Source organism: Pholis gunnellus (assembly GCF_910591455.1).
Source record: "Pholis gunnellus genome assembly, chromosome: 18".
Lineage (NCBI taxonomy): Eukaryota > Metazoa > Chordata > Actinopteri > Perciformes > Pholidae > Pholis > Pholis gunnellus.
Window position 1 is genome coordinate 11373451 of NC_136545.1, and position 24796 is coordinate 11398246.

At 41.7% G+C, this 24796-nt stretch overlaps 1 protein-coding gene across 2 annotated transcripts; it reads left to right on the forward strand.

Moving 5' to 3' along the window:
- Positions 1-1236: 1236 nt before the first annotated feature.
- kcnn2 (potassium calcium-activated channel subfamily N member 2) lies at positions 1237-23008 on the forward strand (the record flags this gene model as incomplete). 2 transcript variants are annotated; one of them, XM_079179604.1, is made up of 8 exons in its annotated part: positions 1237-2007; positions 2318-2413; positions 13387-13805; positions 14096-14237; positions 14406-14516; positions 14613-14740; positions 19679-19748; positions 22733-23008. In XM_079179604.1, the coding sequence occupies 8 exons, from the start codon at positions 1237-1239 to the stop codon at positions 23006-23008; spliced, it is 2013 nt and encodes a 670-aa protein (XP_079035730.1). The 2 variants fall into 2 exon arrangements, with proteins under 2 accessions (XP_079035730.1, XP_079035731.1); XM_079179605.1 differs by having other exon boundaries at positions 1621-2007; positions 2321-2413.
- Positions 23009-24796: the final 1788 nt, after the last annotated feature.

Here is a 24796-nt window from a genome sequence, read left to right on the forward strand (position 1 = left end):
ATTAAAGGGTTGCTAGTGATCAATGAGCGAGTGGAGCTGTCCACGGTGCTGAAGTTTGTTCACGATGGACTGACTTCCAGCTCCGCGAACAGCAACACATTCATAAATCCTATTCAAAAACAATACATATGACTCTATGTTCATAATATGACACTACATGTATACATTTTAAACTCGTCCCCTGCAACTTTGCAGTTGTTTCGATTCTTTATTGTTGTTTGCTGGTCTCGTGGGTGATGTATATGTAGAGAGAGACAACTTAACGACTCCAATGCAACTGAAGCAAGGAAAGCCGTGTGAGCAGACTGCGCAGCTCTAACCATAATCCCCTTACAAATAGGCCTAGAAAAACATAACTCCAATAAAACCTAACAGTCCTAAGACTAAATTTGTTGCTGCTGCATACGCCAGGACGTGTGGATGATTGGGTTTCAGCCTTTGGTTTATGCCTCCACAGCTGCTCAATCTCGGGCAGTTGGCTGTATTTCCTCGGGGTGATATAACTCTTCTACTCCATTAATAACGGAGCCACCAGCGGTCACATCAGTCTGTTGCTGCTGACACGAGCCCTGGCCATGTAGGTGCTACAGGCCTGCACGATCACATGGACAGCGGCCCCACGAGCTGAATGGAGTCGGCGCCGTGTAAATCAGCGGTGACAGCGAGCTACGTGTGTTTCCTATGAAGTCAATAAATGGGAAATCAGTCAGGAATTTATGATTAGCCTTGGCCTGGCTGATGGCTATTGTGCGCGAAAGATAAATCACACCTGTGGCAGTACTATCTCACAATGCAGAGTTGTGTACACGGGGTGATATTTAATAGCTGTAAAAATTAGACACACACCTTTTATATGTTTTAAATTGACACTTTCAAGACTCTCTTCTTTCACTCTCCTTTTGGCTGCAGTCTCAGAAAAGTTTTAAAAATATATATATAAGTTCAGATCTCTCTAAAGGTGTAACAGTGCGGGTATTATTTTTAAAAATCACAAAGCAATAATACTGTTGATCCTGTTTAAATAAGGCTGGGCTTCACATCTCATGGTTGCAACCTTTTCATGACGTCGAGGCAGTTGTTTTGGTCCCCCCCTGCCCAATCGGAGGCTCCGCTCACATTCTACCGGAGCCGAAATGGGTCTATTCATGCAGCGGTCCTGTCCTCCCGTAAGTACCATAACGCCCTTCGTCGGGTGCTCTGTGGTACCCGACTGCTGCTTTAAACGGCAGCACTGACATGGAAAACCCATTGCAGCTGCAGAACGATTTCTTTCCAGAGCAGCAGTTCCAGCACTGTAAGTACCAGCACTACTGCGGGCGGGAGGATCGGATCGGTAAGCAGCACGACCAATGCTGCACCTGCAATAACTGCACCTGTGATGCGAGAAAAAGCCTCATCTTTCGCGGGACGTCGCCGACCACTGTGGGAACTTTAAGGACACCTTCGGAAACGTCTTCGAGGCAAGGTTGCCAGTACAGCGTCTGTGAGTTCACACCCTCTAGTCATGGTAGTTCATCCAGGCATCAGCAGCAGCAGCAGCAGCAGCAGCATTGCCGCGATCGGCAGCGGGGCAGCCTGGGCAGCAGCCACAAAGACAGTAACTCCTACAATGAAATAGCCATGAGCAGCTGCAGATACAACGGCGGCGTAATGCGGCCGCTGAGCAACTTGAGCTCGTCCCGCAGAAACATACACGAGTTCGATTCCGAGTCACAGCCTTTGCAGCCCATCTCAGCCGCAGATGCGTCGGACACTTTAGTATCCAAGCCGGAGAATAATTCCACCACACTGATGCCTTACGCATCGGGAGACGGAGCGGGAGGCTGCGGCCACAGCGGCGGCAAATCGGGGAAAAAGAAGAACCAGAACATTGGGGAAAAGCTCGGTCACAGGAGGGCCTTGTTTGAGAAAAGGAAGCGGCTCAGCGACTATGCTTTAATCTTTGGGATGTTTGGGATCGTTGTTATGGTTATAGAGACTGAACTCTCATGGGGAGCTTATGGAAAGGTACGTATTTACATAAAGCCCACGCCGTTCAGAGTTAATTTAGTTGCATGTGACTGACAGAGCAGGTCATTCAAGAAACTTATGCTCAAGGTGTTGTAGAAAATCAGTCACTTTAAATAAGTCCAGGCTCACTGCAAAGTGTCCCACATGCAGGCCAAAAGGCCCACTGCTGTCCAACCACCCAATAGTGCAAACATATATCATATGTCAGAATTTGTTGCAGATAACTAGGGCTGGTTTACCACCATCAGAATGTGATTTAATGTCATGATGTTTGTTGTTTGGCTTTAGTGTTGTTGCTCTTTTCCAGGAGTCCCTGTATTCTTTAGCTCTAAAATGCCTGATAAGCCTTTCTACAATCATTCTCCTGGGGCTGATTATCATATACCATGCAAGAGAGATCCAGGTAATGTTGTAACACTTTTCTTATTCTCTAACTGTTGGTGTTGAAGGGTCAGCAGCAGTCTGCGTTAACAGTAGATGTCTCATTGCATCAATCAAATTAACATTGCTCAATTTAACATTCAATTAACACCTTTACAACTTTATAGGATGCCACAAATTGGTGTGGTACTGAATATGTTTAGCAGAATATTTGTATTTTCAGATTAGAAAAGATTAATTTGATTGGCTTGCCAAAATCTACCGAATCAAATAACTTATTGTGAAAGCAACTGAAGTATTACATTTGAGTTTTTTATGCAGTGTGGGACAGTGTAATTACTCAATGAAGTCATATTTACTCTTCATGTCTAATGTTTGTTCCATGACTCCAGGCTTTAAACGACAGAACATCTATTCAGTCCTGTGATTGCATTAATGACTATAGACTGTAGTAGACTGATCATCATCTTTTGAAGCCACATTAAAAGTTCATTACACATTTTGATAAGATTTACGGACTCCTCACAGGGCTCAGTGGATGAGTGTAGATTGTCAGCCTCTCCTGAGATGTTCCAACACGTGGCCCGTTTTATGACCTTGCCTCGGATTGTTACATTACTTACAGTTCTCCCTTCTCTTCAGCACTTGTGTCTTTGTTGTACAGCCACAAAATGAATGGGTTTGTTGTTTGATATTAAATCAGCTTAAAAGAGAAGACTTCACTCGAAAAGAAGCATAACTCAAAGCATTTTCTCAAATCTTGAATGACATCATGTTTAATCATGTTAATGAATGAAATATGGCGATGGGGAATTTTTTTTTTTGTGATGCCTTTAGCTGAATTGTTTGAGCTGATCAAGCTGTTTTCATCTGCTCTTATTCAAGATGTAGAATATGATTTAGTAGAACCAAAAAATATTACGTTTGGACTAAACATGAGGCACATGGCTTTTGCATTCAAAGTAGTATTGGCCACAGTATATTCATCAGCCTTGTTGGTATATTTAGTGCTTACAAGTCCCCTGGGAGTATCAGTCATTGAAATAGCCCAACAGTAAAATGGTTCGCCCCCTTCAGATGCCTCATTGTAAACCTTTCTTTATGAGGAATGATAGAAACGCACAGACATCATTACCATATTTCAATGCATAACAAAAGTGTTTTCATTTCCCTGGCGGACAGTTCAGTTGCTCTTTATAAATTAGAAAGCATACTGTAAGTTAACAGTATCATGTTCATTCTTCCACACCTTTTACTTAATCCTGTGTAAATTATTCAATTCCTAAACTGATCTTTTTAACCTCTTGATTGTCTTGATGTTGAATTATATATTGATTTAGTTGTGATCTTTCAAAAGGGATTTTTTCATCAGAGCAGGTTTCCATTAGAGTGAGTTTCATAAGCAACTGTTGTGCATGTATTTTGTGATGCAGCAGCACATCTGGATTGGTAAATACGCTGACGGTGGCAGTTTTTGAAAGCTTGAAGCCTCGGTTTTACACATTCAAAATGGCTGTGAAGCAATATTCTTTCTTTCACTACAGGCAATTTTTTTCATTTTCGCTCAAAAACAATCTTTTCTTCCCATTCTTTTAATCGTCAGTAGCTGCACATTTAGCCCACAGGAGGGCTGTTTCAAACTTCTTTGATCCAGACTTCTCTGACAGTCACGTCGATATCTAAAACATTTTTCACCCTCGATAACCTTCTCTCTTCCCGATAAAGATGTTTCCCTTCTTGCTGACCCTAGAGAACTTTATTTAAGCAATTGCTTGCCCCAGAGTGGATGACTGCAATGCACTTTTCATCACAGAACCCCTCTCCACAATGATTTGTATACAATTTATTCAAACATAAAAGCCTGAACACCTAATTCATCAAGTCCTTTTTGGAACAAACCATCAGCCAGTTCCTGGAACCTGACTCTGTCTTTTATTTGAAACCAGTTCCTAGTGTTTGCTTTAACTTCCACCACACCAGCTGTTCCTTTGCTACCCTGCCTGAGGGGATTTTGTGCCTGTTGTTGCTTGAATGCGTATTTCATTACTTGGTTACCACAGACTGACATATGTGCTTGCTTACACAAACACACACACACACACACACACACACACACACATTTATTAAAAATCTATCTTGCTAATGACACAGACACGCACACACAGTTGCTCTGAATGGGTGTGTTTGCCCTGGATTTTCTCTGTGCTTTTTTTTCATTTGCATCTGATAAAAATCTCTATGTCAGCTCTATTTTTTTTCTATTTCACCCTCTCTTTCTAACTTCATTTTTTTGTTTATTTTACTCTCGATGAGGCGAATGTGTTTTGGGATATTAGTAGAGTGCTATTTCTAAAGTGCACTTTTCCACGAAATAAATGTTGCTCCTGCAGTGAAGTAGATTATGCATGCACATCCATGTGTACTCGCAGGTGCCTGTCAGATGTAGTTAGAAGCGTAAGTCAGGATGATTAAATGTTTCCTCAGCACTTCTAACCCCTTAAAAGTCATTTGCTTGTCAGACTCAGCAAAGACTTTGCCCTCTCATTTTTATAGGGTACAAAAACAAGAAGTTTTTCCTCCTCGGAGTGACTGAAAACTCAAAAGGTCAGGTCAGGCGGTGTAGATGTTTGACTTCAACTGTCATTTGAATTGTTTATGGATACATCTGCTTGCACTGCAATGGCAGTGATGGTGACCTACTGAGCCAAGTGTATCAACAGAGGGAAACAGTGTTTCCATGTCCAGCTAAATGTCCTTGGACTTGTACCCCCATCTACAGTTCGGATACGTAGCATTAATGTTTAATCCTCTTTTAAACACATTGATGTTGTTCAGCATTATTGTGTACTTCTCCTTCAAATGGCATCATCCTGATTCAGCCCCAATGATGTCTTTTGTTAAACGCTGGCGATCCGCCGGAGGACTTTTCAGACTTTTTAGTTGAGTTTGCTGCGTTGGCAGGCAGCGACTTACGGTACGGTGCGAGTGGAAATGGAGGTTAGAGTCTGTAGCTGCTTCATGACTTTGATTTGTCTTTGTCAAAGTGTGATATGCGCCACGAGCCGCGAGTATATTCCTGCTCTCGCTGCTAAGATGGTTGATGAGTTCACCTAATTTCCAAACAGACAGAAACTGACATTTTGAAAGTTTTCTCCTTTTTCTCACATCAAAGGCTCGCTTGCCGAGAGGCATTTGCGTTAAGGCCATTGCTGTGTCGCTGTTCCTTGTGATGACAGTTATGCTGAGCTTTCTTAAACTAATGCAAGATGCTTTTGCGTCTGTTCTGTCTTTGATGTGTATATTTTTTTTGTGATAAAAGTCAGCGCTGATGTTTCACAATTGCACAGTATTTACATTCGACAATCTGCAGAAAAGATAAAACAGCAACGCATCGCCAAAACTCTGCCAGTGAAGTCAAACTTGGCCATGCTTGTGAGACTGCCCCTGGGTGGTGTGTCTGTGTCAGAGATATGGTCTAACAGCAGGAGACGCTTTGCATGTCTCAGTGAAATCTGTCCTCTACCTGAGACTCCAGACTGGAGTCAGATAACCACCACTAGCTGGTGACCTCAGTGTTTTCACTGAACATACCAGCTTTCAAGGGCAGAGACACTCAGCCTCCCAATGAGCCTGAAAATGATTTATTGATGGCGTTTAAATTGTGTTCTGAATTTGACTTTAAACATGTAGATGTCTTTAGGTTATCAATGCATTTGGCTCCAGCAGCTATAAGAAAGAAAGATTTATACGAGCTTTTACTTTGGCTCAGAGTGGTTTTACTTTGCTTGAAGAGAAGAATGTGTATGCAAATGTGAGACTTAATTTCAGAAACAAAAGCAAACTGAATCAGCAACAGCTTCGGATTTACTCAGCAAAGTGGCCTTTTAGTGGCTCACTTTGATATAATAAATAAAGCATTGCATTAATGTCTAATCGGGCCAAACCTCTCAACCTAATTCACTAATGAGATTGAGCGATTTCATCCTCAGTGACAAGATATATGTTCCCATCTCCACATTACACAGATTAAATATTGAGCCGGACTCCATTAGTTATATTGAGCGTCGTGAAACCAGTAACCAACCCAGCGTTGCATCGCAGGTGAACTCCTCTGAGACTACAGCGTGTAGACGCAGGACAGCGGCAGGCGGAGAATGATCCCGGGACATAATTCAGCTGTATTGTCTCTCGACCCGACATGAATGAAGCTTCCCCATGATGAGCGAGGGGCCTGCACTCTGAGTGATTACACTGTATTTGGTGGCCATCAGAAAACAAGCTGAGAGAAGCTTGATTTGCCCTCAAATCGTCATCGCGGTCGCTGTATCAGCGGTTTGTTCTCTGAGATGTGTTGCACAATGCAGTAACTTAATGTATGTGTACTTTATTGTCACTGTGAGGATGCCATTTTTGGGGAAAAGATGGCATTTTGGCCAGGGTTAAGGTTAGAATTGGGTTTAGATAAAATTACAAAAAAAAAACATACATTGTTTCCAAATTCTTTTATGAAGGTATCTGGCTATGCAGATAGCTTTGATTTGCCCAGGTTGTGATTAATTCTTCTCTCTCTCTCTCAGTTTGGTGTGAGGGACTTTGTTTCTGGAAAGAAACGTTGCCGTTGATTTTTCTTTTAGCCATGATAGTCGGGCTGTCGTTAGGTCAGTCCTCCACTTTGGTCCAGATGGAAATCTCCATGAATCTTTGTGCAGATATTGTGATTCTCCAGAGGGTGAAGCCTATCGACTTTGGTGACCCCCTGACTTTTACTGTAGGGTCCTCATGAGGTTGACATTTATGGTTTTGAGTAAAATGTTGAAACTATTGGATGGATTGCGATGCCCTTTGGTACAGACATTCATGTCTCCGTCAGGATGAAGTATAATAAACTTCGGTGATCCCTTCAGTTCTAATCTGATGCCATTTTCAACTCAAAATTTTAATTTGTCCAATACTTACGATACAAATACAAAACAAATGGCATTCCCATCAGGCTCTGCTGTACTTTATTTTTTGTGCTAACTAGCAAATGTTAGCATGCTTACACACTAAACTAGGATGTTAAACATGGTAAACATTATACCTGCTATACACCAGTGGTGGCCTAAAGGTGAGAGAAGCTATAACCACCACTGAGGTTCCCTTGAGCAAGGCCCTTAACCGTAAACTGACTCACCGGATGTAGACTGTAGGTATAAGCCTGCCATTAGCCGCCTATGTCAGCCGGCATTCCTCCTCCCCGCATATCCTATGTTTAACGCTACCCAAGGTGATTGTGATTGATTTAAATAAATACAAAACGAGCCAGAGCATTTATTTTCATAGCCGGTTGATAACGTTTGAACCCAGACCATTCTCTGGCGCTGACACAGCGCTTTTGGAGATGGATCTGGCTATGTGAGACTCTTTAACCCCAACTGCTCAGTGGAGCTGCTCAGTGGCCAGCAGACTGATTGTACTGGACATCTTCCAGGTGAGACTGTGTAACTGTTTGAACGTGATCAGGGCTTTCCCGAGAAAGAGAGCATTGCTTTCAGTGAAACTGAGATAATGAACTGGAAAAACCATCAACATGTTAGCTTTTTTCCTTGTGAGCATGTTAGCATATTGATGAAGAGCTATTCCAAAATATGGGCAAATAAAACCAAAAACGACCTGCATGCCACAGGAAAATATGTTTTTTTTGGGTGCACTGACCCTTTAAGTAATTGAATCAGCCGACAAATTCTCCAAACTTTCATTTAGTATGTTTCTAAGCTTCAGCTTGAAATTGATGTTCCTACTTTTCCTAATTTTACGTTATTCTGAGACCATTCTCCTTTTGAAGAACAATTTCTTCTCTACTTTTCCCCTCCTTGTTGTATTATCGGTACAATTGATTGCCTGATTTATATTGTATGTACAGAAAATGTAAAAAGAAGAAAAACAGAGAACTACTTGACCAACACAAATTAGATTAATTTGGACTCTTTGAGCCTCTAATAGTTTTGGGGTTGTGATGCTTTAAAACGCATGTGTCATAGTGCTGATTGCCAGACTGCAGTCTTCTTTGCTTTCATTCTTTACACGTCTTAACTGTAATTAAGTGAGTTCACATTTAAAATCCATTTACTCGCTGTGTTTAAATTATTTGTCAGCCTCCTGTAACTAATTTAGTGTCCTATTTCCTGAACTGTCTGGTTTTAGGCCTGACTCTCACAGTCTTCCTCCGTATTTTGACATGATTTAAAACACCCATTGTAGTTTCCTCCACCTCTCTGTCATAACTGTTGGTTCTGCTACTTGCATGGAATATTTGATGCTCTGAGGTAAAGGGCCCTTGAGTATTGTATTTCAGGTCATCCATTACCATAATTGCTTTTACCCACCAAGTAGGCTTTCCTTATGCAACCTGCGTGTAAATGTTTAATTACATTGTTTTGAGGTAACAAACTTTGTAACTGCCTTTGACAGGGTCGGTTTGTTGTTTAAAATGTAAAATAAAACGCTGCTTGTGCTGTGTGCAAACAATAGATTTAGCTGCTTTCAGAGCTCTAACTCTGTAAGTAAGAAACCGCAGCAGAGTGGAGTCACAGCTTGTGTTTCCATGTCTACATTACACTCACTTGGAAAGCGAACAAGACGAGCTGTGGTTAGAGTTACACACTTCTCGGACAGACGTCAGTTTGTTAAAAGAGCTTGGTGTTGCTCATTTGATATGAACAACTGCCACTGAAAATTTAATTTGTCTGTTTTCTGTGTTTGGGGGAAACTTTGATTGTCGCCTTTAAATAACTATAAATGAGTAGCAGAGGCTTTGTGGGTCAGTTGTACCGTTTGATCGGGGACTTGTATTAGCTGCAGCTTGTTCTGTTTTTGTTGTAATGTGCCGGCTTGTTGAGAGTTGATATTTCTTGCACAGTGGCTGTTGGACATATAATTGGATCCGAAGCTGTAATAAGCGTGCTGTGTTTGCTGTTGTGCGTTCAGTGAAGGTTTTTGTGTTCAAGCAAATCAGGGGCTGAGCTGTAGCGTCAGAGCGCCTTTGAAGCTGTCAAGCTGGAGTATGTGGAGCAATCATGTATGTCTGTGAGAAAAGTGTCAGTGTTACGTTATTGCCTTTTATGTGCTTTCTTTGTCCTTGAACATGTTGAATAGCGCCTTTCATTTCGATGTGAAAAATATGACTTCGTCAGCACTTCAATTTTATGTTACATATCACTGATAAATTTACAATCTAGGTCACTGATCCCATTAGCCCCCCAGGATTGGAACAATTTTTACTTCTATAATGGGAATGTCCAAATTAAACTAAATGGAGGGTAGTTGGCAAGATGCCGAGTTGTAATGTGTGCTTCCAGGGTGTGTTTAGACTGTGGCGGGCCGTGAATTTTATACCTGGGCCTTCTGTGCTGTCCTACTACAGTTGAATAAACTAATTATGAGCCACAGCTACTGTTATTATTTGTTTCTAGGGGTGTAATAATACATGTATTTGTATTAAACCGTTCGGTACGAGGCTTACGAATCGAACAATACGTTTGAATAATACTAATGCATTTGGAAAATGCAGAAGCTTAAATTGTGGGAAATATAATGTTTTCGGTGGACTGCGCTCATGTAGGAGACGACGGGCTTTGTGACCTTTGAACTCAGAACAAAAAAAATCAAAACCAAAAACAGCTGAGGCTACGCTAAACTAGCTTAACAGAAAAGCAACCGCGGCAAACCCCGCGATGACGGGACGCTCCGTCATTAACGGACAAGTCAGAATCAATGTAATTAACACAATAACAAGAACAAACTCACATGAACTAGTCACATATATTTATATGACAACAAAGCATGACAAATCAATCCAGCAACACTGCAGCGCTAACACGCGTATTCTGCCGCACACTGAGGAGCACGAGCCATTCAACTATTATTCACATCGGAGGGAACAATATTCACCATATCATAAAAATGACACAGTAGAAAATCTAATGGTAGTAACGCTACTGCAGATGTAAAAACACAAAAGCATGTCACTTACCACAGCTGCTGTTCACTTAAAGACAAAGTCCATCCTCCTTTCTTTGTTAACAAAGAGTTTAATACCGCGGTTGTTCAGAACATCGGTTCAGTTTAGTTGCAGTCAGAGGTCCTCCTGCGAACGTGTTCGTTGAGTTGTAGATCGGGTCTCAGCAAAAGTTTCATTCTTAGCCATAAAATGTGCAACCAGCCAGAAATACCATTAGTACAAATCCTTTTCCATGCTAGCTGTGGGGTTGACCGACCCTTTGATACGATGTCCAGTTTTTCTGGTCTTGAGAAATCTGTTTCTCCTCCTCCTTCTGCCATTGAGGGTTAAAAAACACAGCTAGGTAAAACCAAGCAAAACGCTAGAAATGTCATAACTTATCTTACATATGTTTCAACATGACCTCTTACTAAACACTAAGATCTGCTAGCTAGCTTTCTGTTTGACAAAAGTCACGCTGGCCCACTGACCAATCACGGCGCACGTTAATGCAGACGTACTTAGGAGACTACCTCGGTACCACTGGCACGTCAAAGAATACGCCCAACATGTCAAACTAAAGATCTGATTGGTTGAAGACTATGACAATCAACAATATCGTCCCCATTGACTTTAATCTGCAAAGTCTACCTCGAGGACCTCGGGCCTCTCTCCTATAGAGACAGCATAGAGGTGAAATCTGATTGGATAACAGCTCTCCTTAAAACAAGCTGTGCTGGAAGCAGCGCTGCAGGCTGGAAGCAGAGCAACAGAGGAAGACAGGAGCTGTGCAATGAGAAAATAAGCTAATGGCAAAGAAAATGTATAATACATGTAGTGTATTTGTGAAAAATTATTAAATTATGAAATAGCTATAACTTTGTGATTCTGTTTAGGCCAGCAGAGAAGGCTTAGCTGGCCCTGACGGCCCACCTCTGGTGTTAGATATCATTTCTAACATTTGATTTCTTCTAGAATTAAAAGTGCAATTTTGACTGATAAATCAATAAATCCTACATTTCACACTTTAACAGCTAAGGGAGTGTGTGTGTGTAATAACTATAAATATCCATATCTACTATGTCTGAAAACTGACATATTGATGCCACTAGAAACTAGGGGGAGAAGAGCCCTGATATAGAGACTTGATTGTTGTCCTCTGCATGTGGCAAAACGTACCTCTACGACACATGTCGCACACAAAAGGTTTGTTTTACTGTAAATGCTGCAAGAAAATGATGAAATTAAATATAAATGTGGGCCATGAAAAAGTTGAGACATTTATTTTAACCATTACAAACCTATTCTTCACCATTTATTCGTGGAGTAACTGAAAATCTAAATCTACACTTTGAATATTAGAGCGAAGCTGAAAGACAAACTTACCTAAACTGTAAGCAAAAACATTGCAATCCTGAGAATTACTGGAGATAGTATAATTAATTACTAAGCATATTAAGTAGGTGTCCGACAAAATGTAATCATGTGCAGTTTTTCTTTTCTCCCCTTTAGAGAGGCTTCTGCTCTCATGGCAAAAACAGCCGCCAGGAAACCTTGCTTGTATTTGCTGACAGCAGCATTTTGTGAAATATCTATTGCCAGTTGTGACGGCCTGTACACAAGCAGAGGACCTTGAGGTGATTGAGTAGATAGAGCAGGAACAGCTGTGAGGGAATATCAGTATGGCGGGTCAAAAAGAGGAATTATTTGAGAAATGTAGGGGGATCTGATAGCATTTAATCTGCAACCCAAACCTGCAAAGAGAAAACTTGAGAGAGTACATCTACGTCTGTAAGCATGACCGGGGATCGCCGTGAGTGAGCTGGCGATGGCGGTCATGGGCTCAGCCGTTAGTTCAGGGTGAATACACCGAGCAGTGAATCTTCTGGCCGAAGATAACCGTAGATTGGATTGAAAGCGTTGAGGAGGAGGGAGGGGAGGAACAAGAGGAGGGAGCAGCAGCAGCAGCAGAGGTGACCAAGTGAGGAAGCGATGACGGAGGACAGGGTGGAGAAGAGTGATGAGGCCTGTTGAAATCCACCCACTCTGAACTCCCCAGTGGAACAGCCTACCTTCTGGTCGGGGTGGCCAGGCGATCAGAAGCTAACGCTAATGTGGAGGCGGCAGATGTTCTCATCAGTATAACGCTTTAAAGTTGAGAATGCAAGCTGTTAATGTAATGTATTTTTTAAATCCTTTTTTATTCAAAGGAGTCTGAAAGCAGAAAGAGAAACCGCATCATGTTTGGACTATTTGGCCTATCTTACTGTACACATATTGCATTCATTCTTTCCATTTGCTGTAGAGTTGTAGATGCCTGAGCCCAATGTGAGGTCTTCAAATGTCCCATATACCCAAAGATATTTACTTTACAGTGAAATTTATGACAGAAAAACAGCAAATCGTCTCTTTTGAGAAGCTGGGACCAAAGAATATTTGGCATATTTACACTATTTTTGCTTAAAAAATTAGAATTGACTAATCGTTTTAGCTCTAACTTTCCACCCTTCAGACAGTCGTTGCATTCCATCCATTTCACTTTAATTTGGAAATCATCCGTGAAAATGGTTCAACCTTGAGATAGGTTAACGCGGGGTTTTTTGTACTACACATAAATGAATAGCGTCAAATGGCTAGCCGTGAAAACATACAAAACACCATGTCTTTCTTTGTGTTGTGTACATATATTCAGAAAATCTAAGTCATGATATTTGAGTATTGCAACCTTCGTCAGATATCTCAGTGCCTATCTGAAGGCCATGTTTGCCCTTGAAAGAGTGTAGCGTCGCCCCTTTATCATATCACTTATTTATTATTTTCTTTCCTCCTCCAATTAAAGCACAGTGAATTTTACTCTGCAATGGTCTTCAGAAAATGTGACCAAAAAATATGATTTAATGACTCAAGGCTATTTGTGACTTATTGTTTAATGGGGTTTAATGATTTCCTGTAGCTTGCTGTGTCAGCAAGATGGAAATGTTACCCTCCATCGGCCTCACTGTGCCCTTTCCTTGCAGTTATTTATGGTGGACAACGCAGCTGATGACTGGAGGATAGCCATGACATATGAGCGCATATTCTTCATCTGCCTGGAGATCCTGGTGTGCGCCATCCACCCCATCCCAGGGAACTACACCTTTACCTGGACAGCACGCCTGGCCTACTCCTACGTGCCATCCGAGACGGATGCAGATGTGGACATCATCCTGTCCATCCCCATGTTCCTGCGGCTGTACCTCATCGCTCGTGTCATGCTGCTGCACAGCAAGCTCTTCACGGACGCCTCGTCGCGCAGCATCGGTGCGCTCAACAAGATTAACTTTAACACACGATTTGTGATGAAGACCCTCATGACCATCTGTCCCGGCACCGTGCTGCTGGTCTTCACCATCTCGCTGTGGATCATCGCAGCGTGGACTGTGAGAGCTTGCGAGAGGTGCCTGGATCCGTTTCTCACGCTATGCGGCACTGCTCAGCATGAAACATAGATAAGGCATAAAAATAGAAAACGTACACACTTCATAGCTCACTCTGGGTCTGAACTTGAAGAGTAAATGATTTACAAGAAAAAAAGCTCTGCAGTATTCAGACACATTTATTCATATGTACAGTACTGCATTGATTTGTTTTGGTTTTTTTAAATGAGAAAACGTTATTAGGTGAAGCTGGACTGCATCGGGTGCATGAAGGTCAGTCAACCTATTGCATATTTATCATTTATTACAGGTACCATGACGACCAGGACATAACCAGCAACTTTCTAGGAGCCATGTGGTTGATCTCAATCACGTTTCTCACCATTGGATATGGGGATATGGTTCCAAACACATACTGTGGGAAAGGAGTCTGCCTCCTGACTGGCATTATGGTGAGAAAGGCAGACTGAGTGCTCCAGTGTAGTTTTTGATCTTACGCCAGTCAATATTTTCTGATATTGAAATATTTCTGAAAGTAACTGACATGCTACTTCTGTTTCATGACTGGAAATACGTTGTAAGTTACATTGTTGTGCTTGTTGTTTCTTGTTATTTCACAGGGCGCTGGCTGCACTGCCTTGGTGGTGGCTGTGGTGGCAAAGAAACTGGAGTTAACCAAAGCTGAAAAACATGTCCACAATTTTATGATGGACACCCAGCTAACAAAAAGAGTAAGTGAAAGCTCCCAAATTCGGTTATTTTTTACATTAAAGGTATTTCCCCTTTCTGCATTCTTAACTCAAATGTTGTTTTTTTTTGCACTTTAGGTGAAAAACACAGCTGCGAATGTTCTCAGGGAGACGTGGCTCATCTATAAGAACACCAAACTGGTGAGGAAGATGGACCACGCCAGAGTCAGGAAGCACCAGAGGAAATTTCTCCAAGCCATTCACCAGTAGGTACCCCGCTCTTAACCCCTGACCTCGCCACTCATGTGTCGTCTAATGCCTTTTATCCCGCAGTGTATTCACTTGGTGTACCGATGCAACACCGACCTGAAATCTGACTTGTTTGACACCTGTAGCAAAAATATGTGCTTGTATTGTTGAAGAATCTTGTACTTGTTTCACCTGACTTGACTAACTTTAAATTTGCAGATGTGATAATGAGTTGGCCTGTTGATTCTGCAGCATAAAGAGTGGCAAAATATGCGAGAAAACTACATTTATGTAAATGGTATTCACTGATACACTAGAGGCTCTTTTAAGACATTTCTATCAAAATAATTGTGAACTGGCATTTTCCTTTGAATGACATTTGGGGAAACTTCCCAGAAGCCTGTTGGTGTATTATGTAAATAGTCGGTTCTCAGTTTTACAGAATTATTCCAGAAACTAATTTGACCTTGAAATATTCTGAAGTTACAGAATTGACAGCAGTATGATATTGATCTCTCTCTCACCTTTTGCGGTCAGATTCACTCTTGTGTTTGTTTCGCTGTAAATCAGATGTCGGGCTGACACGTGGGTTTCTGCTTTTCTAGCGGCTGGTCCGACACTTACCTGTCAGCTAGTCTTTTAGTGGGTCCCCGCGGACCCCCGAAGTGCTGTCTACGTATTGATTTTAGCCTCACCTCGCTCTTGGTTTTTCTTCAACCTACAGTGCTTAGAAGCACATCCAGGTTGTGGCTTCTTGCAATTACTGCTTTATTAGAATAAGTCACTAGATGACGGGGATTTTGTTAAAATGTAGCCTTATGCTCAAGTAAAATGTCCCCTGTTTGTATGTTTGTTTGCTTTCTGTGGTTTTATGCACATATATGAGTCTTTGTGGTGTGCAACTTTGATTTGCTCTTTAATCTTTATGTTTCAAAGACATCAGGGTTTTTAATTACAAGGGCATAGAGGTAGAGAAATACACAAACTCTCTCTGCTGCTGCTGCTGCTGCTGCTGCTGCTGCTGCAACCCACATCCAGATTTCTGTGTCATGGTTGCTTTGTCGAGTCATTATGTCCTTGCTGTGTTATTCATCCGATTTGCAGCGGTGAAGACAGCGTCTCATGTCCACCTCCTGTTCTCTACGACAGCCTAATAATGGAAATCCCTCTGAGCTAAAGCTAAATCTATAGAGAACCAGATTCAGTGGGAAAAAAGTCACGTCCAGCACTGTGCGCAAGGACAACTACTCAGCATGGTGTCAACATCCAACCGTCACACCTTTATCCTCTATCTGTTTACTTCGTGACGTAGTGTGTCCGCAGGCCTTATCTTGGAGAGTTTTAACTATCGCTTTTAGGTGAGATGAATATAGGACAGGAAGCGGCCTGACAACCAGCAGACCGCTCAAGTGGAGAGTTGGAAAGGTCCTACAGCCATCATTGACCCGTGTTGAGGCGATAGCAAACATCAAATCGGATATCATTGTTCCTGTTTCCTCTGGTCAAAGCTGTGAAAGACTTTCTCAGAAGTCTTCAATCACTGTAAAGGATGTGAGGTGTAAACAGTTGTGAAATGTGGCCATATACGCTTGGAGGCACTGTCTGCGTTGGTGAATGTTTACAGGAGAGTTTGTTTTGATTGACTTTATTTCTGATAACCAGGACTTGTGTGTGGGGGAAAAAAAGGGATTAGACTAGGAGAGCAAGCAAAGCTGCAGCTAGCGTAAACAGTCCAAACACAGAGATAAGACTTCCTGGTTGCAGAAATAAATAAGTCAAGAAAGAATTGTTGCTGCTGTTCAGAGGTGAGGTGACAGCGTAGAGATGAGGGCTCCAGCAGCAAGATTTGAGCAAAACAGATTTTGCCGTCTGAATATGTTTATCTGATGTTGTAATAATTCATTTGTCTACTTCATGTTTCCTTTTTTTCCTGTTTGTGTCGACACAATGCAATAGAGCTCGAAAGTAAGTCTTCGCCTCACATGTAGATACAGACCTGTTGTGTGCATGCTAAAGAGAGCTTGTCCTTGAACCCAATAATGTGACTAAAAAATTACACTCCCTCATTTGATAAGTGAAATTCATGCCATGAAAAGATGTGGTAGTTTGCAATGATTGAATGGTTTCACATGACACAATCATAATGTTGCCAGATTATTTCATTTAAGCTGCTACAAAAGTTTTTATTAGATGTTCAACTGAATAGCATGCCAATTTGATCAAATACACATTAGTCTCACATTTCTCCTTCAATCTTCAGCATTTTGCAAACAAACAGCTTTAAATAACCAGCAAAAACACCTTTTCAAGTCTTATTAGTTGGTAGACCCATGCTGCACTTTCTAAACACACCCACAGATGAATATTAAGTGAATTTCAATTATCGGTGATGGAGGGTGTTTTTCTTTCCATTTCTGCATGGATGTGATGAGAATTTGATCTTTAATCAGAAAGCCACTGATTAAACTCCAATCAACTGTGCTTTCACGTACCGAAGGATGACGACTAGAGCTCCACAGGAGACACAAGTATATGAGTAACACAAGTATATGATTCAACATATCCCTCAAGTCATGTCAAACAACGTAGCAGTCATGCTCATGCAGATCAGGGCTCAGGGTCATCTTTCGGCGTGTGGAACCATTGTTACGCCTGTTGCTACTTTTGCAGCCACATTTTCCCCCCGTTCCTCTGTTGGATGACACAGTAGCAAAGACGCTGAAATGGTGTTATCATGGCTGGTATGCAGCATAATAACACAGACATACGGCCGTCATGCATTTCTGCACTAAGAAGAATTACCACAGTAAGCTGTAGACACTGTTTTGTCACCCCTGAGTTTATTCGGATGGTGCGGGCTATCACACTACAGGCATGATGTTGCACGCATGCAACCAAATGTCTTACCGGATGTAATGTTTTAGGCCATTACAGCTGTGCGGTCAGACCATCCCCTTAGGGAGCTGTCTCTTTCCATCTACAAGGTTGAAGTGGGAATCGTAGCAAGAGGCAGGGCAGTGAGTGCCAGTTAGCTCAGAGATGAGAGGATTGGAGACACGGGAACGTGACCCGAGAGGAAGGTCAGGGCAACGTCTTCGAGCAATCCCGTTTGAGCCCGAGGGGCTGCGACTGTGACCGACGGCACGAAGCTGTCAGCGGGGACAGGAAAAAGAATGACGAGCTGCAGCATGGTCACCCTCTCCGTTGCACTGAAGAAGAAATTAGCATTTCGTTCCACAATGAGGTGAAGGGAGGTCATGACAAAGAAAGCAAGTTGAGAGGGTAAAGAATATGGTGCAGCACTAACTGAGATTGCCTTAACTGATTTAGTGGGGTATTAAAAAGCTTAGCGTAGCCGTTTTCCGTTGATGAATAGCAAGCAGATTTAGAGTGGCCATTGAAAAGGAGAAATGCCCGTGAGGAGTGATTGATTGAGGGAAGGAGACACATAGAATATAAAAGACAGGGCACGTGGGCTTCCTTGTCCTGACCTCAAGCTGCCCTGTGCTTTGACCCCATCTCAAAGCTATTGGTCATCCAACTGTGAAATGTGTAATTTTTTAGGTCTTACATCGACGGCAAAGTCATTTAACATGAAATACCTATTGACTTCCATCATTTTAGATGCCCCCGTTTTTCTTTCATTTGAACACATGAATAATAAAAGTGCAATCGTTTTCTATTCTGTTCTTGTCTTTTGAGTCTGCTTTGTATGAAGCATTTCGGTCCTCGGTTGTGAGGACACCGTCCCTTGCCTGTAGTTTCCTTTAGTGACTCTCCGTGGCACCCTCTGTTGGTCTAACCGGTCATCTTCACTCCACATCTGCCTGTCTTCAGGAAACGGAGAAATGATCCGGCATTGCATGAGAATGGGTGCATCTCAGCTAATTAGCAGGACCCCCCCCCCCCCCCCCCCCCCGCCAAGGGCCCCTTAAATCCCTTCTCGATATTCATTACTGTTTGCCTTCGATTCACACACAACCTTGTAATCACCTCAAACTGCATTCATGTCTCAGTCAGTTAAAGGTGTTTTTTATTCCTTAATTGTATCCGAAACGTTTGCGAACTCGCCAACGAGATGCTATTCTGTGTATTGTGCCAAGTTTAATTTAGCATGCGTGGGTGATTCTCTTTTATATCTTGAAACCACGTGTGGTCGACATACTGCATAGTTGCTGTTTTTGAGCCCCCTGAGACGATGAGTAGAACAGGCTCTAGAAGCCTAATTAATAAACAGGAGATGTGAATTATTTAAGCATGTTGTATGAAGTAGGCAAGTTATTTTTTGCAGACTTTACAAGTAAGATTTTTTAAGTGGGCCATAAGTTTACTGTCACTGGAAAAAAAAAGGATGACTTTATTAAAACAAGTCATGTTTAATGTTCTAGTCATGATTGAAGATGAACAGGATTCCTTTAAGTGGCAAATTGTGAAGACGTACTTTTTCTCAATTCTGATGCAACAATTATTTTTTTGTTTGTGTTGGAAGTCTCCAAAGGAAAACGGTCCACATATGTGCAGATTGCTGCTTTCAAAAGATGAAACTTTAGTCTCTAAACGATGTTTGATATATGTGGCTTTTTGAGTGACTAAATAATTCATATACTCAAACAGAGAAAAGTTGGTTTAACCAGAAGGAGAACTTGTAGCCGTTTGTGGTGTTTTATAATCTGACACATCAAGAAGCTAAAGGACGTGAGTGGTCTGAGTCCGCCTCGCTCCTTTACTATGGTTGATGTGTTGGTTGGGTCCTCAGTGGCAGCTCTCCCACCCGCTGTGGTCTCTTCTCCACGTGCATGCAACTCAACCAAACAGACTGACCCCTGCATTCTCTACACACACCCTGTGCATGTCCTAGGCGTGTTCTCCGTGTGTATGCCTTGTGTGTGCACAAATTTAATGACAACAATTCTGATAGCGTTAATTTATTGGGTTCTGAATGGTCTTGTGTTCAGATTGAGAAGTGTTAAAATGGAGCAACGCAAGCTGAATGACCAAGCAAACTCACTAGTGGACCTTGCTAAGGTAAGCTAGACGTACAGTCTACTGCTGCATTGTACATTAGGACACACAGCTACCCTGATAAGTTTCTTTCCTTTGTGTGATTGAACTCAATGCATGCTATAGTTCACTCGCTGAATTAGTTGTGTTTTCTGATATGATCAAAGTCTACAGGTGTCAAATAAACAGACAGGCTGTTCACAGGGTGATCAAAGATACATCTGTGTGATGCTTCTGGTTGTCTGCACTCACCTGAGATTCTGATTTGGGTTTGAAAAAATAACTTCATTTTATTTCACAGCGTTAATTGCTATCCCCAGGACACTTTCTCTGCAAAATTACCGAACGAGAGTGACAAGACCCCTTTGTGTCTGTGGCGTTTTGTATTCTCTGATGTTTGCCTCCAGATGCACGAAACAGAAGCTGACAAACCTTAGGGAAAGACCAGGCAGCTCGCCAGCCTGACACAGCAGAATCAGTAACCTGGGAAGGGAGACACACTGTGATCTGATGATTCAGCCAGAATTAAAGGCAGAGAGGAGAGAAAGGCAGAGAGCTTTGACATTCAAACGTACAGCACAGTCAAACTGGATTCAGGCCAGCGTGTCATGAAAGGTATTAGCCTAGTTAATATTGCCCGAGCACTTGTGCTGTAAAACGGCAGCGAGAGTCGGGATGTGACATTGGATATGAGGTGGCTAAAAGCCAGTGCCACTCAGCTGGATCTGTAATCGTTGCTGTAAGAGTCTGTTGCCATAAGAGGGCAGAGTAGCTTCAGTCTCCTCGTGCTCTCAGTGGAAAAAACGAAATAGAGCTGAACATATTATTGGCAGCTGCATCGCCACTGCAGTGCAATGTGAAATCCCTCAGATCGCAATGTATCCCCTTAACTCATTATCTCTTCTACAGTCTAATATAGAATATGGCTTTTCATTTTATGTGACTCAGGTGATGCACTGTTTGGGTGAATGTTTTTTCTTTCCACAGCATTTTCCTCACTTTGTCTTTCAGGCTGAATTAAATGTCCTCATTGTCCTCAAATTACTAAATTGCTTATTCAAGCTGCAGTTAGAAACAATCTCTGCCACTTTCCTCTCTCTTTCTCTCATTCTCTTGTCCAGAAATGGGTTGATGGTGTCAATTGTGTGGTTTTACTATGCAGTTAAAGTGGATCCATAATAATGGCATATAGTCTTGCACCATCAGTTTCATCCTCTATTGATTATATTGGTTCCCTAATGGTTTACTAGGCCTCTTTTCTTGGTCTATAGCATTTCACACCATCACCTTTTAATTAGTTCTTATTACACTTCATGATTAACAGATGAGGCCCAGACTTGGGTCAGATCAGCTCCACATGCAATCGACGTGTTAATCAAAGGAATGATTGCATGTGGAAAAGATAATACATCATAATATTTTAGTGTTTGGTTAGCATTACGCAAACGGTTTGAATGTCAAATTGCATTTATGAGCCACTGATTAAATCTATGCATGACAACAAGTCAAGGATTAGATTAGTGTTTATGTAAGTAACACAGTGAAACCCTTGTCTCCACTAGCTGTCAGGTTGAGCGGTGTCAGTGCTTCTTTAGTTCTCGTTAATTGAAATAAACAACCTATCCCATTATCCCCCCCCCTCAAATCAGAAGAGGACAAGGTAAGTGATAGATGGCATCGCCTCCAGGCTGCCAGGGATTATTAGTCCTCTGCTGAATAATACCTCAGTAGCCGCCCTCCAGCAGCATCGCCCCCACACCACATCTGAAATGTGACATGGATTTATTTAGTGTGCTGTTGACTATTCTTGAAAACTGAACCTCGGAAATTAAAAAGCAGCAGCTTAAGGTACATTTAGAGGTCCGTGAGCCGATGGTTGATGGATCAGAAGAGCAGAAAGCATCATGCAAACTCTGCAAACACCTTTCCTGTCTCCTCAAGGTCACAGGCTAATGTAATCTGGTCTGCATGGAAACATGAACTCTTGTAAACTGCTCATATAAAATCTACCCGTCTCAGCCAGCTTTTAAGGGAAAGTTGTAACATAACATGACGTTGGACTGACCTTTTTGAATGTGGAATTTACTCTGCTGTGGCTGGGAAATTGCAGCCAATAAAATGTATAACATAGACTCTGTGACAGCATCATAATAAAAGCATTTAACTTGTAGAATTGGATTTGTCAGTTTGACTTGATTTTCACGCTGATAGCTGATATTTCCATAACAATTCCATTTGGCATTTTATGTTAGATGCTGAGATTATAGGATAGGTTCACATTTCTTTCAGCTTTGCCGTAAAACAATACAAAATGCACCGGCCTTGTTCTGCGCAAAAATGCATTTAAAAGTTAATTGAAAACTGATATGAGGATTCAGAAATCTGAGTCAGTCACATCAAGCAGGTGTCTTCCAAAGTTACTCTGTTCTTAGTACAAAATTCCCTCTTTGTTCCTCTCTTTTCACCGTAGCTCAGTAAGAAAATTCTGTCCATTGAAGCACTAAAAGGAAACTAAAAAGACCGTAACTTTAGAAGACACCCACTTGACTTGTCTACCTCAAACTGCTGAAGCCTCATATTGGCTTCGACCGAACTGTTGAATCAATGAAGTCAATGAACGCTGTCAATGTACATATGAGCAGGTGAATATTGTATTTCCAGACAAACTGGGAAAATGTGAATCTATCATTTAATTGTTTTTATGTAAGACAATAACAGTTGGTAATGGCTGTTCTATTCATGTTTTTTTATTTAAAGTCTGAACTGAATGTGTTGAAGCTGAATCTCTCAATATGAAGCTCACAGTCTTCCACTTGATCTCTTTTTCAGAATGAACTCTTTCAACTGTATAGTTATTGACGTATTAAAGAAGCCTGTGTTTTTTTTTAAATATATTATCCTGCTTGTTAATAATGGATACATATAGTATTTCTAGGTTGTCCATCACACAAAAAAACACCAGTTTGGAAAATGATCATGTTAAGTGTGTTCCCTCTCCCCTCTTCCAGACTCAGAACATCATGTATGACATGATATCGGACTTAAATGATAGAGGAGAGGACATGGAGAAGAGGATTGCCCTGCTGGAGACAAAGCTGGAGACTCTACTGAGTAACTTGCAGGCTCTGCCGGGACTCATCAGCCAGGTCATCAGCCAGCAGCACAGGGACTTCCTGGAGGTGCAGCTCCAGCCTTATGACAAACACAGCCCTGAGCGCTCACAGTCAGTGTCCCGACGAAGGTCGTCTTCCACAGCACCGCCCACCTCCTCCGAGAGCAGCTAGAGTCCAAGGGGAATGCCTCCACTGAAGACTTTGGCCATCATATGGCCAAGTTGCATTTATCGTAAAGCCTTATGGTTTCAATAAGTATTATCCAAATTCTGATGACAGAATCCAAGATACTGGGGACAATGCATTTTAATGGATAACTTCATGCTGTTGTTTGTTTTTTATTACCTCAAAAGATGATGTTATCCTTGCTCTGGTGACATGACCACAAATAATGGCTCTTCCCTCAGTGAAAGGCCTATCGATGGGGGTACGATATGAACTCTACTCCATCTCTATGCAGAGATAGCCAGTTTTAGGTGGCAAGGTTACCACGTGTGAAACTATTGCACTAAAATAGTGCTTCTCACAAACTTTGTGCTTCCGCTGGCTTGATTCAGTTGCCCTTTTCCTCAATGCAAACTGAGAAACCACTGAGAAATCAGTCAGGAAGCATGACAGTGATTTTGGGGAAATGTGCTGTGTTTGATGGACTGGAGTGAGCCGAGAGCAGACAGCAGATGAAAATCGCTCCTGCACACTGTCACTCAGAGATAACTTAAGAAAGCTTGAAATGAGGGGGAAAAAAGCATATATCTTTTAGGTTAGAAACAGCATCAACTATAGCGGTTTTCTTTTGCAGAGTGCCCCTGTAGAATGACTATTTTTGGGGCGACATTGCAAACAATTTAATCCTCTAGTCGAAATGAATGCATCAAAATCTGTACTTGCACTTACTTTTTAATCAATGCACTTCAATGCTGACTGACGTATGATATAAAGATGCGTTGCTCATTAAAAGAAGAACATTTGAGATGTTTGGGCATGGGTTTATTATTGTCAATTCTCAAGTTGTGGCTAGTGTTGAATCAAGTCAAAGCCCTTTTTTGTTTTCCACAAAGAAGCATTAACTTAGACCTGTAGCGGTCTACAGAAATGTATTGAGTGATCACAAACTCAGTAATTATCCAATTACCCCTTGTCTTGCTGTGTCTCACCTCCTGACCTTTCTTCCTGTGCTATTTATGCTTGCTGTCACCCCAGCAGGGCAACAACAGATGCTGAACAACAACTCGATGAAACCGTATCTACCTTTTAAAAAGAAAATGCCTATTTTTATATATTTTGATGAGGACAAGCACACCTTGTACAACGAAACAAACGCTAACGGGGATGTATGACGTGACAGATTCAGCATATCTAGCACATGGTTTAATATTTCTTGGACTGGAGTTGAGATACATAAAGTTGTTTATGAGGTTCTCTCCTGAATTTGATTATAGACTATTTAGAAATGGCATTATTCTTCAGATTGCATTTATTTTTTACAGCAAAGGCTTTAGATGACACTGTTGGCTGAGCTGGAAGAGCAATATTCAAGAGCTGGTGGATCTACCTACAGTGGGTGGAATTTATTAGGTTTGGAAGTTTCAACGTTAATGAAATTCAGATATTTAGATTTGATTGAAATATCCTCATTGGCCTTTCATACAGTCTATCTGCGTATATCAACTGTGTGAAAAGCCCTGATGTGGCCAATACACCCTCTAGACAATAATATTCACAGTATGAACATAGTTGTTCACAGCATAGCATGGGTCATTGGAGATCATCAATTCAGCAGCACTGATCTTCTTCAACCAGCACAGCCACTAACCAATAAGTCAGTCAGATGGTCAACAGAATGACAGATGTTCAGTCCACAAACTTCAGCAACATAGAAACCAATGAGAGATTATACTGTATGCGACTTAAACAATAAACAATTAAACATAAAAAATATACTATTTGACTGGACTGCAT